This window comes from Callospermophilus lateralis, chromosome 1 (genome assembly GCF_048772815.1).
Source record: "Callospermophilus lateralis isolate mCalLat2 chromosome 1, mCalLat2.hap1, whole genome shotgun sequence".
NCBI classification, from domain to species: Eukaryota; Metazoa; Chordata; class Mammalia; order Rodentia; family Sciuridae; genus Callospermophilus; species Callospermophilus lateralis.
In genome coordinates this window covers 32,932,968-32,950,388 of record NC_135305.1, presented here as the reverse complement: position 1 = coordinate 32,950,388, position 17,421 = coordinate 32,932,968, and the positions used below count along the sequence as shown (strand labels likewise).

Genomic DNA, 17,421 nt, shown 5'->3' with positions numbered 1-17,421 from the left:
ACTTATTTTGTTCTTTGCTATACCTGTGATAATAATATTCTATTCCTCAGCCTTTTAAAAAAGATGTTTTTAGTAGAAGTTTAAATGTGAAATCTCTTCCATCAAATCCACTTAGAATGTCTCAGAAAAAGTAACTGTGGTGCTCTCTGTAGATGCTATTGTTAAAACTGCTCAATCTTCTTCAGGCCCTCAGTCACACCCCAGAACTTGAGTGTACCTCGTTGATACCTGGGACTAAGCACAGGAATTGGAGACTTAATAATAGTTCTACAAAAGGTAGAAAGGACTTTGCATTTATTTCACAAGGGCCCAGGTAACCAGGCTCCCATTGCAAAGCTATGGGCTATGACAAAGTTGTGCAAAGAGAACTGGATTCAAGAGGAAATCCCATCAGGGGTACAGCCTAGTTTCAGATGCAGGAACTACAGGGTAAGATTGCTAATGATAATTTGGCAAACTTCTTTATAGCATTTATTTTGTGCCAAATTGTTTCATACTAGCCCCTTTAAACCTCATAAAATATCTTAGGAGGTAGATATTATTTCTGCTTGCCAGATGGAGAAACTGAGGCCAAGAGAAGTTAAGCTAAATAAGTTAGTGGTGATCATATAGCTAATAAGTGGCAGAGCCAACACTTGATCCTGGGGATATAGGTTCCAGACTCCACCCCCTCCATCACTATCCTGCATTGGCTTTTTAGATAACTGAAACTGCATAAAACACATATAAAAAATTAAACACATACACATACAACTTCAAATGATTTTGAATATGGCATGATTTATAATAATTAAAATTTGTCTCATTAAACTTCATACGATATTTAAGCAAAAATCTGAATGTAAGGGGATGTGATCTGCAATAGGTACGCAGGCAGGCTACACAAATTTTCTCTTGCTAGCCCAAGGGATTGAAGGAAGTGAATGGATCATAATGCATGTATTCCTACAGAAGTTCCCAGTGCTGACTATGCTCCATGCTCCACAGGCTCTGCCAGAATCAAGGCCACCTTTAAAATTTACAAATCAAATGAGGTTTTAGAATTATGTTTTCGGTATTTGAGAAACTCGGTTGTGAATATGGATTGATCTTTTGACCTACATTCAATTCTCTGGTATCACTGTCCATCAGTCAGCAAGAATGACAATTTCAAAATTCTCTTCAGTCTCTATGGACTGAGAGTTTGAAAATAATAAAAAAATAGATTTGTAAGGAAATGCTATGAGAATGGTATTGTGGTAAAATGGATCAGCTCTCAATCTTGGCTCAAGCACTTATAAATTGTGTATCCTTGGGTAAGTTTTTAAGCCACTGGCTTCTTAGTTCTCTATCTATAAAATAAGAATAATAACAGTACATGCTTCAGAGGTTTTTTGGTGGAGTAGATAGTGTAAGATCCTTGGTTAGCATCTGGATGGCCATCTTAAGTAATAGCCCATCTTAAGAAAAAGTTTCACTTTCCTGCCCAAGGGTGTTTCTGAGAAAGGCTCACCACTCCCACATACCAGCCCCACCCTTAACCACCTGCATTAGGACCCACCTAGCTCTAATCCCTGAGCCTGCCCCATAAAAGTCGGGAAAGCCCAAACCTGTGTTGCCTCTCTCCGTCTATGGAGAGATGGCCTTTATTTGTCAGCTCTGACAAATAAACTCCTGTCTATCTCTGTCTGGTCTCCTCTTTCCTTTCTTGCTCGCCCATCTCTGGTTCCTCACTTTCCTTTCAGATAGTATTTGTAGACTGCTTAGAAGAAAGCCAAGTATATCATAAAATCCTTAATAAATGTTAAATTACTATTCTTACTGGGGAGTGAGTATGTAAGAGGTTCTTTCCCTCATCTAGGCAGAGTTGTGGGGAAAAAAACCTTTTAATAGTACAGTTAATAGTAATGGCCCCTATTAATGTTTCCACGTAGAATACATGAAAAAAGTCAGAATTTTATTGATAAGATAATTATATATGCTCCTTTTCTTTACTGTTATCATTGAGAATATATGGTAGAGTGAACTTTGTAATATGAAAACTGATACTGTAACTTATTTTATTAATAGTAATAATTTTACTGGAATTGCAAGTGATTTCCATTTAATTTGCTTCTACCAATCAAATAATTAAGACTTGCTTTGGCGATTACAGTTTGTGTTGATAAATGTAATATATTGACTAATTGAAGAAATTCTTTCATGTGGGGATAGAAATTTAATTTTTATTTACCTTTATCAGCCCTTATGTTAAGAGAAAACAAAACAATAAAATAATTACTCAATCTCCCACATCATACCTTCCTTCACTTCCTGTTTTTTGTCTTGATTTTCCAGCTCTGAATCATGGCCAACTTTGGGTTCCACCATTTCCTCATCTTCCTCATCCTCTAGAAAAAAGAAAGAGAAGAATGAAATAATTTCTTCAAAGTCATTGGTTGATGGTGGGAGGTAGGGCTAAAGGGTAAAGTTCCAATCATTTAGGGCAACTTCTAAGTCAGTCAGTCCACAATGAATGCCCAAGATGAATGTTCTTGAATACATGAATAAATTATCTCCCAAAGAGGCTTCTTTGAAAGTCTCCCCAAGCTGCTGAGAAAACCGCCTCAGGTAGGCACCTGCTCCCTTCCTCTCCAGACCCTCACCATGTGGGACGTCTTGAAATTGCCTCCCTGACCTCTGAAGCTTCTTCAGAGATGGCCCAGGAACAGATCTGAAAATGTTTCCACCTGGAGCATTTTCTCCAAGGGGGACACCTGCTGTGCAGATGACTCATTTCCAATTGAATTCTCACCAAATTAATTTGTTTTTGACCTACAGGAAAGGGTTAAATACAGGTCTGACCCCAGGTCAAATGCCATTGGCAAGTAAACAACCAGGCAGAGACCCCCAAAGGGAATGCTATTGGTGGGCGAAAGTAAGTAACCCCAAATGGCATTTACACATTCAGAAGAGTTCATGCATTAATGTGAATTTAATGAGCACTAACAAAAGCAACTACCAGGACCAGATGTTGTAGTGCCCTTCCTGCCTATGCAAAGTATGTTCATTCTCCCTCTTCTCTCCACCTGCCTCTTTCTAAGAGGGCCCCTTTATTATGTAGAGCTTGAAATCAACATGGGAGATTTAGGAGACAGTCGTGGTGTCATAAGAAAATCCAACTCATTAGAAAATTCAACTCATAGAAAATATGTTATGAAAATTAAAAACTTGTTTCATAGTTTCCAAATGTAATATTGTATTTACTGTAGGTGGGTGATTTTGTTGATCCAAATGCAGTCTAAAAGAAATGACTTCACTTATTTCCCCCCAAACCATATATTCAATTATTTAAAAAATGTTCACAGACTTCCTTATAAGATCTCAAGTTCATTCTCATTCCTATCTTCATGTATGCTGAAAGGTATCAACTCAAAATTTAATACAAATTACCTGAAGAAAATATTATAATGCATACCTAAGTACCCAAATAAATGTGTATAGTCTGAAAACCAACCTCAAAGCTCTGACAAGAGCTGGGGAAGAAATATACCAGTTTTTAAAATGTAGAGGTATAAAGTACACAGGATTGAAATTAAGATATTGAAATTTTTAAATGTAAATTTTCATTGAAATACAGTACCCCATATGCAGGCATATAGCTTGTGCAGCCAACCTCATTGCTTTATTATCACACTATATACACATCAGAAAGAATATAGAACATCTTTAAGGAGAATTGTTATTTATTAATAATTAATATAACTCTGAAGTTGCATTTATGATATTTAAAGTTGCACTTAAAATTTTGAAAAGGACACCGAGTTATTCAGAATTTTCAACAAATAAACCTTTAAAGCATTGGCACATATATGTCTTTACTCATATATAAAGATAATCAATGCTATCTACCCATATTAGCCTGCTTGGAAAGTCCTACAGAAAATATCCACTTTGATCAATCCTGATCCAGGGACCTAACACAAAGCACAGTGAGGAACTAGCTGGAAGAGAGTTTCTTCTTCTGAAGCAGTTTTCAAAAGGCCACTCATCTGCTGGAAAGTGGACCCATTGCTGAGCCTTCTGGAGACATCTCTTTACATTGAATGGATTCAGCAGCAGGGCCTGGACACTTACGAAGTGCAGGGTAGTACCAAAAGTCCAAAAGCTCATAAGGCCAATATTATGGGTTGAACTGTATCCCCCAAAATTCATATGTCAAAGTCTTAACCCACAGTGCCTTAGAATGTGACATTATTTAAAATGAGGTCAGACTGGAGCAGGATGGGCACCTAGTCCAATATGACTGGTGTCTATAAACAAGGAAAATTTGGATGCAAATACACATCAGGGAGAACACTGTGAAGACAAAGGCAAAAAAACCCCAAAGCAATGCTTCTACAAGTCAAGGAGTAACGCCAACAGAGGCTAAGGGACAGTACAGAACAGGTTCTTCCTCAGTCTCAGAAGGAACCAAACCCATAGACATAGACTTATAGCCTCCAGAAATGTGGGACATTAAATTTCTGTTGCTGAAAACACCAGTTTGTGGTTCCCTGTCACAGCAGACCTACGAAACTGCTAAAGCTAATAAAGTGCATTACCTTCTGCAATGGTTTAATCTAGTAGGAAGGACGCAGGAGATATATAGTGATATTTAAGGCAGTGAGTGTGTCATGCAAATAATCTAATTTATGTATCAGAACTTGGCACCTTTAGACCAAGACAAGCAGGTTGTGGTGTAAGGGGGGAATTCTGGAGGCTCTTTGAGGTGGACATGCTTGGCTTCATCATGGTCACTCTTCCACGTTAGGAGATGAGCAAATGTGGATTTCAATTGGGAAATGAGGTTTCACATCCTTGAGAACTATCCATAATGGATTATTTTGTTAATCAGGAATATATACGGTACATATAATTTTTGTTTGCACTTTCACTTTGGAATCCACTGATCTGAGACACAACTAATAATGCTGAATATGAAGCATTATTTTCCCTGACCAGAAGGATTCTCCACTTGGGTGAAAGTAGCACTTCAAGGGAAGAAACTGATGTGGGTGCCAAGTTGGAGTCTGTCACTTGCTAGCTCTTTGGGTTGATCCAATATATACAAACTCTCTGAGTTTCTGTTTCCTTATCTACTGAATTGGGATAAAAGTCCTTTCTTAAAACACAATGTTGTTGTAAAGATTACCAAATAAAATCGTTAGTGTGAAAATGCTTTTTAAACCACTATGTTAGTTGGGCATGTATAAGCAGAAATCTTCAAGTAAAAGTTACCTTAGCTTGTATGTCAACAAATATTGATTGAGCACTTGTTACATGCCAGTAGTTGGGCATGTGCTGCCGGAACCAAATAGACAAAAGCTTCTGTGCTCAAAGAGTTTCTGTTCAAGTTAAGAGAGAGAAACTGCAAGCAAGAACATAAAGCCAAATGTGTACTGTGTCAGGCAAGTTCTATAAGGGAAACAGAAAGTGGGAAAGGGGGATTATAAGCATCTGCTCAAGGGAGGAAGTCTCAATGTAAAACAGTCACCGGCAAAGGTCTCCCTGAGGTGACACTTGAGAGTGAGAGAGTGAGTTGAGTGGGTAAGGTGAGTTGGGGGAAGTAGGACAGCAACAATCAGATTCTTTCTTCTCAGTCCTGGGACCCAAGGATCAAGGTCAAATTCAGTTATTCTCAGTTCTATCGCTGTGCTTTTAGGAGGGCCATCTAGTTTATGCATTTGCATCTTCCAGTTCTCAAAACTGAAGGGAATTTTACTAAATGGCTTTGGATTAGTCATCTTTAAATACTATCAAGTTCTCATCTTCCCAGATATAAAGGTTTTTATTTATTTTAGCATTAATTCTTAAAAGAGTAAAAAAAAAAAAACCATCATGACAGAAAGGCAGTAAGAACTTATTGGGAAAATATTATCTTATGAAGGACTTGGCTGTGAAAAGGGAGGTTTGTAACACAATGTGTTAATTTATGCAAAGAGACACACACGAAAATAGTGGGTTATCTGATTCCTTAAATAGAAAAATCCGTCTCCAGAGAGTGTGTTTTCCATCTATTTTTTTAAGCACAAAATTATTTACTCTGTTTATGTGAAAAATCATATAATATACTGTAAATAACAGGGAAACTTTTTAAAAAGTACCTATCTTTTTAAAGTGGTTAGAAGCCAGTGTGCATATTAATTTTTAGTGGCTACAGGATTCTTTGTCTATCAACCCCTTAAGGATGTAAAATAAGTGTTTCAGTGAATTTGTTAAGGAAATAAAACACAAGAGACTGGTTTGTTTCTCTGCATACTGATATGTTTGCCTTGCTCAGCAAAGAGAGTATATTTTTCTTTAAGACTCTGGTTTCCTTTCTGGTGCAATTGGAATTACTTCTGTTGAAACCATTTTCAAAACAGTTAAATAACTTTAAAGAAAAGGATTTATGTAGACCCTCTACAGACTACTGATATATGAGTTGTGCCACTAGTTCATACCCGGTTACATTTCCTCTGAGATTGGAGGGGGGAAAAAACTTACCACCCATGTATGGTTTCCTGTATCCAGGTTCACACAAGAAATTAAACTAGTGGCAGAAGTTAATTACCTGTCAGTCCAAGGAGCTAATTTCAAACAATGGCATCTTTTAGACATGTTATTTTATTTCGCACCCATATTCTGCCATCTCCAGTTGCTGCATTCACTTTCCCTATTTGGAAAAATCTTTGAAACCACTGTCTTCCTTCCTAACACTTTCTGAAGGTCTAAGAAAGAATAATTGCACATTATGCAGCAATCACACATAACTCACTTAGCACAAGTTCTGACCCTTTGCCTGAGCTCCAGAAAAGAGAGTAGTTTCCTCTACTAGCTCATGATTCAGATAAATCTAATGTAGCCAGTTTTAATATGACACAGTCCTCTGTTGACTTGCTCTGATGGCCTTACGAATTCGAGATGTTTAAAAGTGAATATAGTGGAACATTTGCCATTGTTTGGCAATATAATGTCAAAATCCCCTTCAGTCCTGGGGACATGCTGGATCTTATTTCCCTCCCATTGATTCCAAGGGGAGACATTTTCTTGCTATCTCCTGGTGACCAGGACACAGACAGTATCTGGACAATCAGCCTGGATGCTCCCAACTCATGTTTTGTCTTTGGACCTTGGGAGACAAAAGAGAGGGGATGGTTAGGATTCATCTGGGGCAATATGGGGGTAGAAACAGCGATGCCCAACATCCTGGCCAGATTCTTCCCGAGGTCCTGTATCTGAGTTCCCTTGGTCCCTGCCCTTTTTCAAGCCACTCCTTCTGCCTCCTGTTGATTCTGTAAGTACTAGATTTCCTTCCAATAAATTCCAAGAGAGGTGGTGTCAGCACCAGATTTCCTTCCAGTAAATCCCACTGGGGTTGGTGCCTGCTACTTGCAACCAGAGCCCTCAGCACACAGGGCTGCCCTCTGTGAAGAGAGGGGCTTGTGTTTTACGAGGTCACTGGGTTCTTGCTTTCCCCAGCTCTCCTAGGGCCTACAAAGCCTTGGGCTAAGAGGGGCTCAGCTCCTGGGTAGCGCTCTTGCTGCACTGCTGCTGGCTTTGCAAGAGAGGGCTATGGTTCCTCTATCTGCCACTCTGGGGAGACTGCTCAGTCTGGGGTAGGTGGGGAATGAAAGCAGGGAGGAGCAAAGGCCATTCACTCCATCCTGCACTAGAAAGGGCAGCCTGCTGTCACCAAAAGGGGAGGCCAAAAGTAATTACCACATGAGTTTGAATTGAACAAGCCAATGACCATAAGATGCACAATTGCTTTATGTACCATTAAGAAGATTTCTACTAATTATAATACACCATCCAATGTAATGTGGAAAATTCTGGATATTAGAATCCATAAAAGAATTTGTGGTTTATAAAATTAATATCAACTAACTTTCAAAAGTTAAAAAAAAAAGAAAAAAAAAAGATGGCAAGGATTTACCAGGGCAATTGTAAATTAAGCTTACTACTATGCCACAGTTGGGGAATGGACTTGGAAAGATAGAAAGGCGTGTGTTGTATTTATTTATGTTTGTCTTTGCTTTGCTTTGCTTTGTTTTGATGTGTTTTCAACTTGAGTACAAAGCCCTAGCCAATTTTATCTAATTCCACATATGGATATTTCAGGTAGGGATTCTCTTACATTTTAGGTTTTTCTATGGGAAAATGAAACAGTTATATTTTAGATTTAAAAAGAAATTCACCTGAAGACATTCTTGGTAGTTCTATCTTTGACCTCATCTTTTCTCATATCATGCTTATTCTGGATAATATTTACACCTATTTCTTCCACTAATCACCACAAACTGATTTCTCCAGCCAAGGAATCCCTTTACGGATTCAGACTCTGGGATAGACATTTCAACCAGGCACTGCACACTTGATGTGTTCAAGGTGGAGTTCCACCTTCTGCAGAGACCTGCTCCTTGGGTTGGGTTCTCCATCCTGCCTAATGGTGCCACCATTCACATGGGATCACAGCAGGGTACTTAAGATCCACCTTTAATTCCACTTTCCATCAGGATCTATAAGAGAGTCTCCAAGCCCTGACGATTGTGCTTCCAAGATCGACTCCAGTCCATCTGTCTTTATTGCCCTTTATGAAGCAGCTCCCAAGCATGTCTATTGATCCTTATTGTTCCTTCACCTACCTTGTACATATCTCTATGATAACATCTCAGACCACTTGAAATTAGACTTATCGTCTTTCTCTACAACCAGACTAAAAGTCTCTCCAAGACCCACTCACGTTAGTATCATCAGTGTCAACTAATGAGACTAGAAATGTCAAAACACAAAATTGTTCTTGAATTTGAATAATGCACTACCCTACTTAGGGCCCCACTAAGTTTTGGCTTCTTCTTAGAGTTCAGTATCCCACTTTCAATAAACATAAATCATATTTGGCTCACAAATATTATTTAAAAGAAACACAAAGCACTGGTGAAGCTAAACAGGACTTGGAAAGCACACTTATCTCTCCCCAGCCAGCCCTTTTGTGCAGATTCTGATTTCTCTCCCTGGGGGTGGCCTGACCCTCAGTGAAAATGATTGCTCTCATTCAGCCCTGCAGAGCAACTGGAGGTTTTTAAAACAGAAGACACACTTGTATTTTTAAGATTATGGAGGTAACACGAAGGCTGGAGGGTGGTGGATGAGACTGGAGTCAGGGAGCAGTTAGAAGGGAGGCCACATCCACAGCTGAGGCCCCAAACTCAGCTGGTTCAGGTGCCAGCCAGTGGCACTGTGAATGTAGAGGAGCTGTTTGTACGGCAGACAGTGAAGGCTCTCCAACAGTCTCACTCAGGTCGTCCTATCCCGGGACCAACTTCGTACACAGCTTGCCAACTTCACCCAGAGTCTAAAGAGAGCCACCCTTCCAATATGTCTCATATCAGCCAAAATAAAGTATAACATGCACCACTGAATGCTTACACAAACCAAGGTGAGCGCCTGTGTGCTTTAAAAATATGCAGGAAAGACATATTTTGTGGGATTTTCAGTAAGCACTTTGTTAAATATACTACATGTTAATATTTAAAAAACCTTCACTTTCTGGTCTAGAAAAATTTGGCCAGAGTAAAGAAAACATACATTTCTCATCATACAGAGCGTTCCTGTTAACACTCTAGGCCACATCAGCTCTCTCCTAAGGCTCTAACATGACAGTACTTGGAAAGTTTACTTCCTGATGGAATGTCACCCAAGGCCTTGCAAATGGGAGGAAATGAAAGAAAATATTCAAAGTGAGAGGGAAGCCAGAAAATAGTACTTTCAGCAGATGTTTCTGTAACTTGTAACTGCACTGAGGTATAATATGTGTGCAGTAAATATATAGTGAATTGAGTTGATGTGGATCAGTTGGCCTGAAGCACGAAAAGTAGAAAAGGAACCTTGCTTTTCTCAGAGAGATACTCTGGCAGGAGTCTGTGGATAACTTCAACTTCTGATGTTTGGAGGTGGGAGGGCTTAACTGATCTGTGTTTCCATAAATTTTCATCTTTAAGAATTTTTAATGGTTCCCTATTTCCTAGGTTAACTTAGCATTTAAGATCCAGTGCCGTCTGACTCCAACCCAGTTGTCTGGTATAGCTCAGAGCAATGCACCCCTTAACTCAACTGTGTATGAAATGGGCCAGGTGTGTAGTTAGAAACCATCCTCCCTGTATCCCTACCTTTAGACTTCTACATTTTTTTCAGGCCTTTGTCTGCTAAACTTTCTCAGAAAATCATGGATTTTCAATCACAGAAGAGAACAGTTTCATGAACTATTTCACACTGCTAGATAATGGTAACCCAAATGAAGGTTAAAGGTGCAATTTTTTTTTTTTTTTTGGTACCAGGGGTGCTTTACCCCTGAGCCACATCCCCAGCCCTTTTTATCTTTTATTTTGAGACTTAGCAACATTAAGTTGCTCAGGGTCTCGCTAAGTTATGGAGGCTGGCTTTGAACTCGCAATCTTTCTGCCTCAGTCTCCCAAGCTGCTGGAATTACAGGCTTGCACCACCAAGGTGCAATAATTTGGAGGAGAACCACCCTTAGGTCAGTCCTCTTCTGTGCATTCTTGTAAAAACAACCATTCCACTGCCCATCTATAGAAAGCAGCACTGCCATTGCACTCTGTGTGAATATGGCCTCTTTGGATTGTGTAAGTCGAGTCTCTATGATTATCACCAGAAACCCTATTTATGTGGATGTACACACACACACACACACACACACACACAAGAATAGATCTGAAGCACTTGAAATGTAATTTTTGGAAAAGGAAGGAGGACTCATACACTCTATTTCCAGACTTTTGCTGATTATTTCAGCTTTTGGACAATTCCATACTGTACTTTTTGCTCTCTCTACTATGTCTTCCAAATGTGCAAATTTGCAATTCCTCTTAGTAGGAGACTTGATTGTGAAAAGAAGGCTGGAGGAATGGATAGAGATATCATAATATTTAACTTTCAGTAGTGATTATAGATAAGTCCCAAAGGAAGGAAGACCTCAAGGTCTCCAAACACTAAAATGGTTATTATGTTATGATAATTTGTAAAAATAGTGTGAAATAAGTAGAAGCCATGTTTAAAAATCACTTTCCTTGCCAAGGAATTGTTCCTAAGGAGAAAGTGGTACTGTCCATCTCTAAGAATCGTCAACTCTTGTCTATAAATGTCAGAGCAGTTGTCACATCAAACACTGCACATATAGATCATCTCATTATTGCACACTCTCTTTCTTTTTTATTAAAAGGCTCAACTCGTGTTAAGCTAGTACTTTGTATATCCTCTTCTTTTCTTGCACACCCCCTTTATCCTTGCCATTTTCCACCATCTTCTCTTCGTCGGAGGTAGCTTAGCCTCTTAGGTAGCTTATTGTAGTGGTCACCTAACTGGTGTCTCTTACTGCAGCCTCTCTTTCTGCTTACCCTTGCAACAAGTAACACTGTCATATCAATCCTCTTGGAACAGAACTCTACATTAGCTTCAGAAGGAAACATTTGATAGTTTCCGTGATATATAGAGTAAAAGCTAAATTCCTTGGCCAAGGCTTTAAGTCTAAGGTCTGACTTCAATATGTGCTCCTTGTACCTATTTCCTCTCCTAGGTTCACCCTGCACACACATATATGTCTGCCTCAATCTGACTGCACCAATACTGTGTCAGGGGCACGAACTTCCACATTCTGTCTATCCTTTGATTCGTAACTCCTCCCCAGCCAGATTCTCTTCCTCCCTTCCTTTTACAAACTCTCAGTACCTACTGTGCACCAGGAACTATTCTAGGTGCTGGAGATACTACAGTGAACAAAACAGGAAAAAATTCCCACCCTCCTAGAACTGGCTCTTGAACGGGGAAACAGATAATAAAAAAGATAAACATATAAAGTATATACTGGGTTAGAGAATTTCAAGTGCTCAAGACAAAAACAAATTGAATAGAGTGGGAAGTGGCTGGTGTCACGGTTTTACACAGGGAGCAAGGGAGGACACTTGGAAAAAAAAAAGATGCAAGGAAGTGAAGGAACAAGCCTCCAGGAGACTGGAAGGAGAACAACCTGGTCAGAGGAAATAAAAGCCCAAGGGTAGGATTGTCTTATGATGTTCAAGGCCTCTGGTACTTTCTCTTCTTCTCTACATGTAAAAAGCAGCTGTGTTTAAGACCTGATTCTAATGACCCCCAAATCTTCCATGTTCTACCTTGTTGGAAGGGATTTCTTCTTCCTCTAACCCCCCAGAGCACTTGAGATGGGCATCTCTTAGAACTTTTTTTTTCATCCAAAAAACTATTTTGCTGAAGATGATGACATTCATCATTATCTACTGCTATGGTTTTGCACTGGAATGCCTCCTAAAGGTCAAGGTGTTAAAAGGCTTGGTCCCCAGGCTGTGACACTATTGGGAGATGGTGGAACCTGTATGAGGTAGAGCCTCTGGAAGAAAATTTCCTTGAAGGAAATATTGAAGCGTGGCCCCTCCTATCTCTCTCTCTCTCTCTGCTGCCCAGTGACTATAATGTGAACAAATGTCCTCTACTAAGTGTTCCTGCCATGATGTACTGTGTTACTAGAGGCCCAAATCACTAGAGCCAAGAGAACATGGACTGAAACCTCTGACACAATGAGCCAAAATAAACTATGCCTCCTTTTAAGTTGGTTTTCTCGAGTATTTTGTCATGGCAATGGAAACCTGACTAACATACCTACTGTATACTGATTGTTAAGTAGAACACTTCTCTGTATATTTATGAGTTTTCTTCTACAAATTTCTTGGCATAGGGTCTATTAATTATTCATATCTGTATGTTCCCATATGGGTATTTAATAAACATTTTTTACTTTTTTAGATTGTAATATTTTCCTCATTAAATCAGTGTTCTAAAAAGACATTTTCTCAGTGATCTCCCCTAGGTTTCAGTTGGATGAAAAATCAACTCAATTTCAAAATTCCAAGGTTTCTTTCCTTGATCACTAGGGCTTGCCAGCATTCTCAGCAGCTCTGATCTAAACTCACACAGACTCCTACACGCACTACAGATTCATGATTCTTCTTGTTTGTTTCCCATCCTAGCGACTGGTCACTAGGTATTTCTGACCATCCATTATGTGCTTAAATCTATTTCAGGCAACATAGAAAATAGCAGCTATCAATTTATTGAACTGTGTATGCCAAATTTTGTGGCAAATAATTTTATACCCATAAACCTATGTAATCTTCATAATAACTCACAGAGGCAGATTCAATAAGCTTTCTTTATCCATGAGGAAACTGGGGCTTAGAAAGGCAAGATGATCCAAGTAAGGTCAACGAGTTAGAGGAAGCAATAGTGCCAAGATTCAAATACATATCTTAACAACTCGCAAACTTCTCCAATGTCTTACCAAATGGTACCAAACAGTATCAAACATAGAGCGGAAATGTAATTGACAGTCATGGTTTTGGCCACCCAGAATCCACCACCCAACTTCTTAGGATAACAGTTCCTCTCTTCTTTTTTGGTAGACACATCCCTACCACTTTCAACCAAATAATTCCTTCTTGAGATTAGGGGAAAACTTTGTATCTGAGGTAACGGTCAATGAGACCAACTCTCAGTAATTGTTTTTGCACTATTGGTGGAATGACCATATGGTCTACTGTAAACTGAGATAGTTCTGAGAGAGGAGAGAGTTATACCTAATAACTAAGCTGGTAAGACAGTGTGAATAAAGTCTGGGAAAACCAGGACCTGTGGTTACCTTGTCTACCAGAGAAGTGCACTCCTTTCTTCCTTTAGACTGAGCAGGTGCCCTGAGAAATTCAGAATGTGCTCCCCCCCCCATATCAGGGAAATGGACTCCTCTTTTCTGTTGGACTGGGTGACATTCTGGCTAAACCAGGACACATACTCAACCTAACCATCAAGACAGCAAACTCCTTTTCTCTCTTGGACTGGATTTTGTATAAAATTGGAACTGACCTTGCCCTGGCTCACTACATGAGGCTTAAAAGAGAAGGAATGGACAAGGTAAGATCAAGAGATGGATAGTGGCAATAGTCTGGAAACTCACTAACAGTATCTGGAGCAAGCATGCTTTGAGTGTCTAAACTGAGATAGTATCTAGCTTTTTACTCATAAAACCAAAATCTTACTTTTGGCTTAAGTTATTTGAGGTTGGTTCCTCTGTCACTTGCAACCAAAACCAGTATTAATGGTTAGGAACTGATAATTTATCAAGCACCTATATTGTATTTCTTTACATGAGTTCTTTAGGCACACACACCATCCTGAAAGGTACATAGTCCAGTTGCCATAATGTTCAGGTTCAAATCTTGGTTCTCTACAAAAGTGACCTTGTATTCCTTACTTAACCCCTTATGCTACACTGTCCTCTGCTATCAATAACAAAATTGCCCTCCTTAGATAATGGAGCTACTTTAATTGCTTTATACATTTAAAGAATATTTTATTGTTAATAAAAAATAGTCTTGCAGAGGTTAAGTAAACTGTTCAAAGTCAGGTAGCTGAATTACAAAGGCAGATTTTTTAATCCAAGTTTTTGAGGCTCCTAATTCCATTCTGTTTAAATTGTGCTCCACTAATGCCTGCCTGCTTGAACTAGGCTGTGAAAGATGGAGGAATCTCATTGGGTTTGAGGTGATAATAAGCAGGTTCAGAGAGAAAGAGAAGTCAAGGGAGTTGTGAATGTGTTTGGTCCACTCTGGAGGCACTTTTGCCAACCATATTCTATTCAGTGGACTCCAGTGTCTCTTTCCTTGACTGTTTCAGATTTAATTATAATTTCAGTATGGTGGGGAGCTTTTTCACAATCCATGCATAGTTGTAGACATGTTCCCATCTACTGTAGGGGGGTCTTTCTTGGACAGTCTTTTCTTTTCCAGTATAAGAAGTACAAGATCATGCCTCTAGAGTATGTCTTGCTCAATCTCTAAATGCATGGATGACCACTTTCTCCTTTGCTGACTCTGCTTCAACCTGGATGTCTCTTGAACTTGCCCAAAACTCTCACACCTAACAGCTTTTGCAGTTGCTACTCCTTCTGCCCAGAACATTCTTTATACCAATATTTATGTGTCTTTCTCTATGGCTTCTGTAGGTTCCCTATTCAATTTTTCATATCATCTATGAGACCTTCTCTCTTCCAATCTAAACAATATAGGTACCTCATTCTGTTCTACCCTGGAACATAGAACTTGTTGTCTCCTCACTTTGATTTTCCTTTCAATTCCATATCACTGATCACCCTCTGGTTTTATATGCTTATTTATGTATATATTTATTTTCTGTATCCCACCATTAGAATGGAAATTCTACCACAGCATGGATTCTCTTCTTTGCTGCATTAAAAATGCCTAGAAAATAGATGGACATATGGTATGGGCAATAAATATTTGTTGGATGATGAGATGGCTGAATGTACAAGAGAAGATCAAGGCCGCACTGTATCTTGAAACCATCTACCCGGCCCCTCATCCATCCTAATACACTCTCATTTCTGTAAGCCAGCAGAGTGATGGCAGTCCCTATGATGAAAATCAGGAACTCCCACCTTGTAGATGCTACAACCCCATGGATCTGGTTCCTTGAAGTGGGAACCATCTATCTCTAGCTATTAGAATGCTAAAGCATTCTGATTTTTCATAAAATGGAAATGAGATAGTTTGAGTTTGTTTGCTAAACTTGCATTTTAGGATTTTTGCATTTTGGTGTCCAATCCCCAAACCAGTGAGAACTGGTATATTTTCCATCTGAGAATACGATTTAAATTCATCACAGTCTGATTCTTAGAGATCATTAGCACATTTTTTTTTTTTTTTATCCTGGCATTAACAACTCTATTTGGGGCTAAATTATTTCCCCTGGTTTTAACGTCATGTTTTCCCATTGGCTCAAATATGAAGTCCCTTGTCTGTCAATGTAATAATTTTCTATTAATTATAAAAGAAGAAAGCTAGCAGTTTGAGAGACTTAAGGGAAGCATTTGTCTAATCCAAGAAACTGATTTTCCAGTCACTTGGACTACGTACAACTCTCAGTTGTGGTCAGATTCACAGATTTCAAAGTGCCCCTTGTTTTTACTTTCTGGTCAGTCTAGACAGACATGGTTCTTTCTTTCATTTTTCAAGCTGTTGGAACACCAGGCTGGTAAAAAGAATCTAAATCTCTCAAGAATAAATGAAGCAGCACTTCACCGAAGACTGAAATTTTCTATCAAATATCCCTCCCAATAGATGAACAACCCCAAGGGTGCTAGCAAAGATTTCACTTCAAAGAATCAATGAGAGTGTGCAAACAAAATGGTAGCAACAAAAATTCTGACCTCTATTGTCCTGTCTGGAATGGAAAATTTGTCTAGTGGTTAGAGCAGGCAGCCATAAAATTTTGCCTGTTCTCAGCTATTTTAGTTTCACACTGGGTGTCCTCACCCAACCTAAATTGCCCCCTTTACCAAGAATTATTCTATTCATTAACTCATATTCTTGAGAACCTCCTATGTTCAAGGCATAGGTTAAGCTTTATGAGGGCTACAGAAGTGAATCTAGAAGATACTTGAACTCAAGGAGTTGGCATTCTAGCAGGGAAATCATAATTGTCTGTAAATTGCTACATCAGAAAAGACAGCAGTTGGAGATGTGTATGGCAAATCAATAGGGGTGAAGTGATCTCCTGGTAGGATGCTTATGAACAGAGAGAGAAGAAAGGGAAGTGGATTTTTTTAAATGGATTTTGAGTTGGATCTTGAGGAATAGTGAAGTCCCATTGAGCATGTAGAGATGGGAATTCAGAGTATCATTCCAGCAAGAGAAAAGAGAATATGCAATCACACCACAGTGGAAACCTGTGAATAGTGTCTGATGGGCAGATCAGTAGATGAAATAATGAAGACTCTAAATACCATGATAAATATCACGATAAGCAGGGTCATTCTCATTTGATCCTTGGAAAACACTGCTTTAACTAATATCAAAAGAAGGTTTTAAGGATCAGTAGATAACTAGCAGTGCATGAACCAGGAGGACAGTTTCACCAGCAGAGATAGCATAGCCGAAATACGGTCTTATTCTTTACCTTTTTTTCCATGAACTGTACAAGATAATTTCATTGGCTGCTTCTATTTTCTCATCTGCAAACCAGGGATGCTAATTTCTGTGCTATGTACATAATACAGTTGTTCCATGAAACAATGAGATAAAGGATATAAAGATATAGTAATGTCTTGTCAATGGTTGGGGGCTTTTAAGTTATTAAGATGAGATCATTGTTATAGTAATTACAATTTCTTGGTGCCCAGTGGCCCACCCAGCCACAAAAAGGTGTCTGGTAGGAGAAAGGTTATGAGACAGAAAAGAGAAGAATGACATTCCAGTTGGAAATCACCAGAGAAACACAGGAAAGACCTAAAGAAACAGCCATTGTTAAGTTACGGTTGGATTGAGGATGAGGAGAAAGCAT

The 17,421-nt window shown here is 39.1% G+C and overlaps 1 protein-coding gene across 1 annotated transcript in view; it reads right to left on the bottom strand.

Annotated features, from left to right (window-relative positions):
• Window positions 1-17,421, bottom strand: part of Dync1i1 (dynein cytoplasmic 1 intermediate chain 1) — a 293,109-nt gene that overhangs the window by 115,907 nt on the left and 159,781 nt on the right. The window contains exon 7 of the mRNA XM_076861407.2: window positions 2,280-2,369. Within this exon, the coding sequence (XP_076717522.1) occupies window positions 2,280-2,369 (90 nt within the window). The remainder of the gene's footprint in view (window positions 1-2,279; window positions 2,370-17,421) is intronic.